This window comes from Chlamydotis macqueenii, chromosome 29, assembly GCF_036417535.1.
Source record: "Chlamydotis macqueenii isolate bChlMac1 chromosome 29, bChlMac1.mat, whole genome shotgun sequence".
Lineage (NCBI taxonomy): Eukaryota > Metazoa > Chordata > Aves > Otidiformes > Otididae > Chlamydotis > Chlamydotis macqueenii.
The window spans coordinates 2,048,767-2,056,746 of NC_141584.1; the positions used below are offsets into that span (position 1 = coordinate 2,048,767).

At 70.7% G+C, this 7,980-nt stretch overlaps 1 protein-coding gene across 1 annotated transcript; it reads right to left on the reverse strand.

Moving 5' to 3' along the window:
* On the reverse strand, window positions 1-1,965 carry LOC147597084 (inhibin beta C chain-like). Its single transcript, XM_086768929.1, has 2 exons — window positions 1,639-1,965; window positions 1-769 (listed from the first exon to the last, which is right to left on the reverse strand). The coding sequence occupies exons 1-2, from the start codon at window positions 1,937-1,939 to the stop codon at window positions 9-11; spliced, it is 1,062 nt and encodes a 353-aa protein (XP_086625055.1). The 5' UTR covers window positions 1,940-1,965; the 3' UTR covers window positions 1-8.
* Between the last annotated feature and the right edge of the window lie 6,015 nt (window positions 1,966-7,980).

The window sequence follows — 7,980 nt, forward strand, 5'->3', positions numbered from 1 at the left end:
CCCCAGCCCTAGCTACAGCCGCAGGCGTCAACGATCATGTCGGGGATGTCCGTCTTGACGATGTTGCTGTTGCGATCGAAGTAGAGGACGGAGAGCGGCCGGCGTCGCGTGGGCACGCAGCAAGAATGCCCCGACGCCTGGACGTTGTTTGCTTTGACGAGGTTGAAGACAGCCGTGTGGAAAGAAGAGGCCATGCCGGGGCTGCCGGCCACGTGCAGAGGGCACTGGCCCACACAGTAGTTTATCTGGTAGCCCTCGGGCTTAATGATCCAGTCGTTCCAACCGATGTCGCGGAAATCCACGTAGTAGTCCTTGCGGCAGCAGAGGTTGGAGTTCTGGCTGCAGCGGAGGCTGCGCTTGGCCACGCGGTGCCCCGGCTCCCGGACCTTCGCCTCGGCCACCAAGAAGGGCTGGTGGGACACGCTGGCGTTGGCTATTGCCAGAACGTCACCCCCGTCCCCGTGGCTTTCCAGTTCCAGGCGCAGGGTCCTGCGCTCTCCCCCGAAGAAGCTCCGCAGGGCGGGCGTGAGGGGGAAGGCACGCCAGCCGCTGCCGCCAGCGCTCAGCCGCCTCTCGCTCAGCAGCGTGCGATTGCCCCCCACCGAATCGCCTTCCCCACCCGCAAGGAAGATTCGCAGGGTGAGGGCGGCCGCCAGGTCCCGGGGCACTCGGAGGTAGAGCCAGAGCTGAGCCTGCAGGATGTGAACGTCCTGGTCCTGCGTCCGGCTGAACTGGAAGCGCAGCCCCAAGCCGGAGGGAGACGCGGGCTCTGAGGGGAGAAAGATGCGAGGAGGTGAACGCTGCGGGATGCTGGGGAAGGAGCGGCTCTGCCACCGTCCTGCGCACCAAGGCCAACCCCTTCCAGCTTCTCAGCAAAGACCTACAAGCTCCCGTCCCTCCGCAGGGCCCCCAGCGTGTCCCGCTCCCTTCCCGGGGAAGGCTGGCGCAGGGCGGTGCGGGAACGGGGGACCGTCCCACCCTGCCCGGTAGGATGGCGCAGAAAGGGGCAGGGGGCACCTGCCCTCGCCTGGCACAGCGCACGGCTGAGGGGTGTCCCCAGCCCACCCCCCGCCCCACCCCAGGTTAGTCCTTGCGGCTCCCAAGCCCAGCTCCTGGGAGCCCCAGGCACCCCGGCTCGCCCCGTCCGTCAGGAAGGGGCCAGGCACCGCAGGGGTGTGGGGTCCCGGCCAGGCACCGCAGGGGTGTGGGGTCCCGGCCAGGCACCGCAGGGGCTAAAGCGGGCCATCCCTCCTCCTCCTCTTCGTCCCAGGCTGAGCCTTCCCGCACCGGAGCGCTGGGAGGTCACTGGTGCGCGCAGGTGCATTCACTGGTGACTTCACCGCAGCCTGCAACGGCTCCGGGCACCCTGGCCCCGCTGCGAGGGGGCGGGCGGCCAGGACCCCGGCCCCAGCGGTGCCCCGACGTCCAGGGGCTGCTCGTCCTTGCGGGTCCCCACCCGCGCAGCCCGGGGGACAGCCCGGCACGGGCCCCCCAGGGTGTCCCGCGGTCTGGCACCGGGCACAGCCCGGCTCACCGGAGCCCCGTCGGGGGCGAGCACAGGGGTGGCGGCCGGCGCACCGGAGCCCCCGTCGGGGACCCTGGCTCTCGGGGGCGAGCAGAGGGCGCCCCCGCACCCACCTGGCTCCGCAAAGCTGATGATCTCGTAGCCCCGCTCGTCGTCGTCGTCGGCGTCGTCGGGGCCCCGGCGGGGGCCGCCCGCCTGCAGCCGCCGCAGGGCGCGGGCCACGGCGGCGCGGGGCACGGCGTGGGCGAGCCTCGGCCGCTCGCGGAGCCGCAGCTTCTCCAGCAGCTGCCGCTTGGCCGCCTCCTCCAGCAGCCGCCGCTCCGCGCCCGCCCCGCACGCCGGGCAGCGCGGCTCCGCCGCCGCGCACAGCACCGCCGCCAGCAGCAGCCACGGGGCCGCGCCTCGCGCCGCCATCCCGCACCGACGGGACGGACCGGGCCGGCACCGGCTGTGGCGCGGGGCGGCCCGCCCGCTTTGGGCACCTGCGGCCGGGGGCGGGCCCGCCGCCCCCCCGCCATTGGCCGCCGCACCTGCCCGTCCCGTCCCGTCGGGCGGTGGCCGGGGCGGGGGATTACCGGGATTAGCACCCCCCCCACCCCCACGCTCCCGTGGGAACAGGCGCTGGCGCGTGTGAGGCCGTCGGGTCCCCGCGGGAGGGGTCACTCCGGCCCGCGGAGGGCGTCGCAGGGGCTGGACACGAGTGGGGTGGGCACGCGGGGGCTTCCACGTGGGTGCGCGCAAAATAGCGGTGCGCGCGGAGGTGCGTGCACGAGGGGCTTGCACGCACGTGTGCCCGCGGGCTCTGCCCGCAGCTCAGCCCCGCACCCGCCCAGGGGTGCGCGGGGACCCGGCCGGGCGCTGCTGGGGGGCAGCGGGGCGCTGAGCTGGGCCAGAACCCACGGGAAGCGAGGGCCGGGGCAAATCCTGGGTGGGTGGAGCAGCCCCGGTCCCGGAGCAGCCTCCCGGCTGGAGCCCGGCCTCCCCCGCCCGCCCACGGAGCCCGACGGCCCGCACGCCTCCCCCCCCCCCCCCGGCACCCCCGGAGGCACCCACGCGGGACCAGTCTCGTTTCTTGCTGGCAGAGGAGCCAGCAAGGACGAGGGGCTGCTCCCAGCACGAGCCCGGCAGCTCCCCGGGGACCGTGCGCCTCTGTGGGCTTCCGTCACTCCTGCCATGTGATGAGTTGGGGGATCTCAGCCCCGGGCAGCCTCACCCAGCACGGAGCGGGGCAGGGCCAGGGAAGGCGCGTGCTACCCCCGCTCCTCCCCAGAAAGGAAAGCGGGTGTTTGCGTGTACGGGGGGCTGGCGAGGGAGCAGCCGCTCTCACGTCAACCCCGAGATGCTCTGCAGATCCTGAGCCCCAGCCGCTGCGCTCCGAGCAGGGCGCGCAGCCCGAGTCGGGGCAGGGTCCCGCAGAGATCTGCCGAAAGCGGTGCAAGGTGCCACGCGGCCGGGGGAGCGGCAGAGCCCCGCGCTCTTGTGCCAGAGCAGGGAACCGGGAGCGCAGTGGGAACCTGAAGCCCAGCCAACCCTTCGGGCACGGCCTGCGCCCACCGGCGCTGGCTCCGAGGTCTCGAGCGCCCAGAGCCCCTGGCTCCGGCCAAGCGCAGAGGTGACGTGTAAACAGTGGGCTGTCTGGGAAAAAGCACCCACCGGAGATGATGCAACCGTAGCGCAAGGAGCGAAGTTCTCAGCCGGCTGGGCCCGCTGGCAGCTCCCAGAATAGCCCAGGAATGTCAACAGGGAGGGAAGAGCGGGCACAGCCTGGCCCGGGAGCAGGCGGCGCTGCCCGGGCACCAGCAGGCCGGCGTGGATGGCACTGTCACGCAGGCACAGGCGCGCTGCGCACGCTCACAGCGCGCATGCGCTCGCTTGCACGGATGCTCAGTGGTGCGTCCACATCCGCACGCTCCCCCGCAAGCACACGTTCAGTCCCTCATCCCAAATCTTTGGATAGATGCTCCGTTTGTGGACATGCTCACCACATCTCCGCTCCCCTGCCCTCTGTCCCGCGTTCCCAGGCCAGGAGGGAAGCGTTCCCTCTCTGTCAGGATCAATTCCCCACAGGGCTGGGCTGCTCCTGCCCTCAGCCCACCGAGGGAACCAGGCTGCTCCGCCTGACGCTCTCCCGGCGTGCAGCAGGCTGGAGGAGTCCCGGGCTGCATCCCGAGCGGCACTGGCCCGGGTGCCCGGCCACGGGGGGTCCTTGAAGCCCCTGTGTCACCACCACCTCCCAGCAGCCACACCACAGCTCCGCACACGCAGGAAAGGGAAACTGAGGTAAGATGCCGTGCTGAACGCCTCCTTTCCGGGCTGCGGAGCGGGGTCTCCCCGAAGGGATTCGTCCCTTCGGACCTGCCAGGATCCCTCTGCACCGGCCAGCACCCCACGAACCCCCGTTTCACCTCCAGCTTGGCAAGAGCATCGGATCTGCCCGCCTCCTGGCACCGCAGCCGCGTGTCGTCCCCGGCCCCGCGCACCCTGTCCCACCAGATCTAGGGCAGGGGTCAGCGCGGAGCTGTGAGCGGCTCTTGCACCCGTTGCATAATGTGTTGTTGATTAAGCGGTTCCCAGAAAGCAAAGCCCAGAGACCGGCCTGACCAAAATACCCCCCCTCCGGGTCCCCCCCACTTGCTGCACACATGGCTGCTGGGCCTCCGACCTCGTGTCCGGTGGGGCAAGCGTGGCACCTGACAGCCTGACCTAGAGGTGCCGGCAGACTGGGTGAAGCAGGGACCCCCTCCAAAGCGCTCACGCGCCGGCACCCGAGCACGGCTCCCGCACGAACGCCCGTCCTGCGCGGCCGATGTCGGCCACGGCGATGCCGAAGCCGGCTGTGACCCTTCCTCGGGGGTGGCCTGGTTTGGGCAGGACACCTTTTTCCTCCCAGTAGCCGGTGTGTTTTGGATTTTGTGTGTGAAGAATGGTGACTAAAACACCCTGATGATAGGAGTTGCTGTTCATGAGACCGAGGACACTGTCCGGCTTTCCGAGCCCCGCTAATGTGCAGATGCGGGAAGCTGGGAGAGAGACAGACAGAATAACTGACCCCAGCTGGCCACAGAGCGTGTTCCGTGCCATCAACGTCCTGCTCAGTAGAGAAGTGGGGGTTGCCCGTGGAGGCATCCTGCACATCCACCTTCTTCCACCTCTCCCTTGCTCGCTGGCATCGTTCCCTCTCCCGCGCTGGCTCCCTCGCGCTCCTTTGCTGGCTGCTCGGTTTCGTTTCCGTGATGGCTGCTGGGGACGGGCTGGGTCGGTCACTGGGTGGTGAGAAATCCCGTATTGTTCATGTCGTATACATTGATACCCTTACGTTCTGTTATTATTGTCATTTTCCTTTGCTATCCTAGTCAATTGTCTTCACCTCAACCCACGAACCTCCCTACCTTCCCATTTTCTCTCCCCCACCCCACCGGGGAGGGGAAGGGTGAGCGAGAAACCCTGTGGTGAGGGGGCCAAACCATCACAGGGGCCACGGCGTAAATCAGGACGTGGCTTTGGACAGCTTCCCCCCCCCCCCCGCATACCGGAGGGGTTCCCAGGCCGGGGGCTCGGGGAGCAGCCGAGGGGGCTCCCTCCCGGGGAGGCGGCGGCCGGTGCCCCCGGGGCCGGGGAGCCCGCGCGGGGCGGGGGGCCGGCGGAGGGCCGGAGGCGCGGGGCTGGGCGTGCGGGGGTCCGGCCGTGGGAAGGGAACGCAGCGAGGGCGCAGGGCCAAGGGAGGGAGGGTCGGCGGCCCCGCTCCCCGCCGCAGCCCCGCTCCCCGCCGCAGCCCCGTCCCAGCCCCGCAACCCCGTCCCAGCCCCGCAGCCCCGTCCCAGCCCCGCAGCCCCGTGCCCGGCCCGCGGGCGCCGCCCGGCGGCGCGGGGCGAGGCCGCTCCCGGTCCCCGAGGGTTCGGCGGAGTCCGGGGCTGGGGGGCGCGGACCTTGCGGGACGGGGCGCCCGCAAGCCCGCGAGCTGTCCCCGCACGGCGGCTCGGCGGGGGCTGGCGGTGCGGGACCGGGAGCTGGCAGCGGCCGAGGCGGAGCCGCCCAGCGCGGGTGGCCCGGTGCCTGCGAGCCGCGGGCTGCCGGGCTGGAAGCGGCCCGTGAGCCCGAAAATTAAACATTAACCCTTCTCAAGGCAACGCCGGGAACTTCCAGGAATTCCCACCGCTCCCTGAGAGCCAGGCCCTGCCAAGGGACGCCCTGGGCAGCGCGGTTGGACCTTTGCTTGTTGATCCTGGCAAAGGCTCCTTCCAGGAGCCGCCGGCCGCCGCCGCACCCCCCGTCCCGTCCCGGAGCGCGGGCCGAGGGGCTGGCACCCCACGCAGCCCCGCGTTCCTCTCCGTCTCAGGCTGGCACGGACCAAGGGCTGGGACGATGCTGTCTCCCGCGCCGGGCCAGGCACGGGGGGCTGCGTGGCGGGGTCCCCGCCAGGCTTACTGGTTCCAGTGGGACCAGCGTGGCAGCATCCCACGGCAGCTGGGGATGCCTGCCTGAGACGCACCCTCCAGAGCCCCCCGAGCGAACGGGGAAATGCGGTGTCAGAGCAGGGGGAGAGGGGACCCCTGCCCTCACCCCCCTCTTTTCCCACCAGCGAGGGAGGAGCGGGTGCCCAGCGGGAAGCTGCGCCCAGCCGCTCCCCTGGTTTTCCGTTCCGCTCCCCGAAAAGCCTGACTTCGCGCTCTGCCTTCACGCTTCCCACCGCGGTTACTTTCGCCGACCGAGGGAGACGGCTTGCGAAACGCGCCCGGGCTGCGGCGAAGCCCACAGAGTCGCTTTTCCCTGCGCGGCTCGTTAAGGCTACAAACACGCAGCTCCCGCCCGGGCCACCCGCCGCGGGGGCCGAGCGGCTCCTGCCGCGTGCTGGGGGCCCTGCGGTGTTCCCTGGGTGGGATTCCCAAACCTTGGTCACCCTTCGCCCTGGGCCGCGAAGGGGGAAGGGGCTGCAGGCTGCACGCAGGCGTTGTTTCCCGTGGGAGCAGGAGAAGCCGCGTGCGCGGAGAGGAGGGGAGAGGTGTTGCGGGACGCTGGTACCGGAGAAGGCGCAGGACAGCGTGTTCTGCCCTGGTCTCAAGCTGCCAGGGACAGTGAGGGGTCTCAGAGGCTGGGACCGCTCTGGGAGGAGCTGCCGCTAACCCGGGCGCCCCGACGCAGCAGGACCTTCGTGTCCACTGGAACGCAGCCGCCCCGCGGGGCTTGGGCTGGATGTACCACGGCCACGGGGACGGGACGCAGTGCGGTGACAACTGGTGGGTCCAGGGAGGTCTGGACCGGGAGAGGCTCCCCAGGGTCCCGGGCTCGTGCTGCCCTGAGCTGCGGCATCCGTAGGGCCGCAGGAACCAGCCAAGGGCTCCTCTGCCCCTTCGCTCGGCCCCTTTCTGCCCACGCCTGCCGCGGCCTGGAGAGCTCAGCGCCAGCCCGGGAAAGCTGTTTGTTCGATAAACACAGACAGTGAAAAGAGGCGCTGGAAAAAGAAGGGAAAGAACCAGAAAAAACCAAACACCAAACTCTCTCCGGGCTTGCGCAAGCGGCCTTGGGTCCCAGACGGTATCGACCCCCGAGCCTTCCACCCTGCCTGGCAGCAGCCGGGTCCGCGGGAAGCCTTCAGGTCCCAGTCCTGGAGGCACCAGCGCCTGGAAGCCGGGATCTCAGCCGGGATTGCAGCCACGCAGCCCCACGGCACGCGCCTCGGGGGCTCACCCCAGGAGCTCCCCGCGCGAACCCCCCCCTTTCCCACCCGCAGCTTTCTCAGCCCTCGCGCACGGGAAGCGGCGGAGAAATCCTAACGCGAGGTTACGTAACGGGGCTGATGTGTCAGAGCCGCCCTTCGGCCCCGGCTCTCACGGCACTGACGTGTCCCACTTTGCCGCCGGCCGGGCCAGCGAGGGGCAGCGGAGGGGGCAGCTGCTCCGGGCCGTGGGCCAGGGACGCGCCGAGAGGTTGCTCCCCAGGGAGGGAGCGGCGTGGGGTTGCGGGCGAGGGTGGGCGTCCTGGGCGTCGCGGCTTTGCTGGTCTTGCCCGGCAGCTTCTGTTTGCTTTGAAAGGGAGAAGAGTCGCTCGGTTTTGTCCTGCCTTGGGACCCAAACACAGATGGGTTCGGTGGGACGGAAAATCTGGCCCAACCAAGGAACGGCGCCCTCCCCGCGGAGAACCACGAGCCCCGCGTGTCCGGGCGCTCCCACGCCACGCCCCGGATCCGGGCTGGGACAACCCGGGCGTCCCGCGTTTTCCCGGGAAAGGCGGCCAAGGCGCAGAGAGGACGAGACCCCGCGGGGGCCGGCAGCGTGGCAGCCGCTGGGTGCCCAGCCCCGCCGCCCGCGGTCTGTAACCAGCTCGTGGGTTAGGAGAGCGCCGCGCGCGGCAGAGGGGGTCCGTCCTGGGCCGTCCTGGGCCGTCTCGGGGCTGCCTGCGCTGGGGCACACCCACCACCGCGACAGCACACGCGTGTGTACGCAGACACGTGCACACGC

Coding starts and splice junctions, on each gene's coding strand:
- LOC147597084 (XM_086768929.1), bottom strand. CDS start 1,939: ATGGCGGCGCGAGGCGCGGCCCCGTGGCTGCTGCTGGCGGCGGTGCTG. Junction 770..1,638: donor CATCAGCTTTGCGGAGCCAG/GTGGGTGCGGGG, acceptor TTCTCCCCTCAG/AGCCCGCGTCTCCCTCCGGC.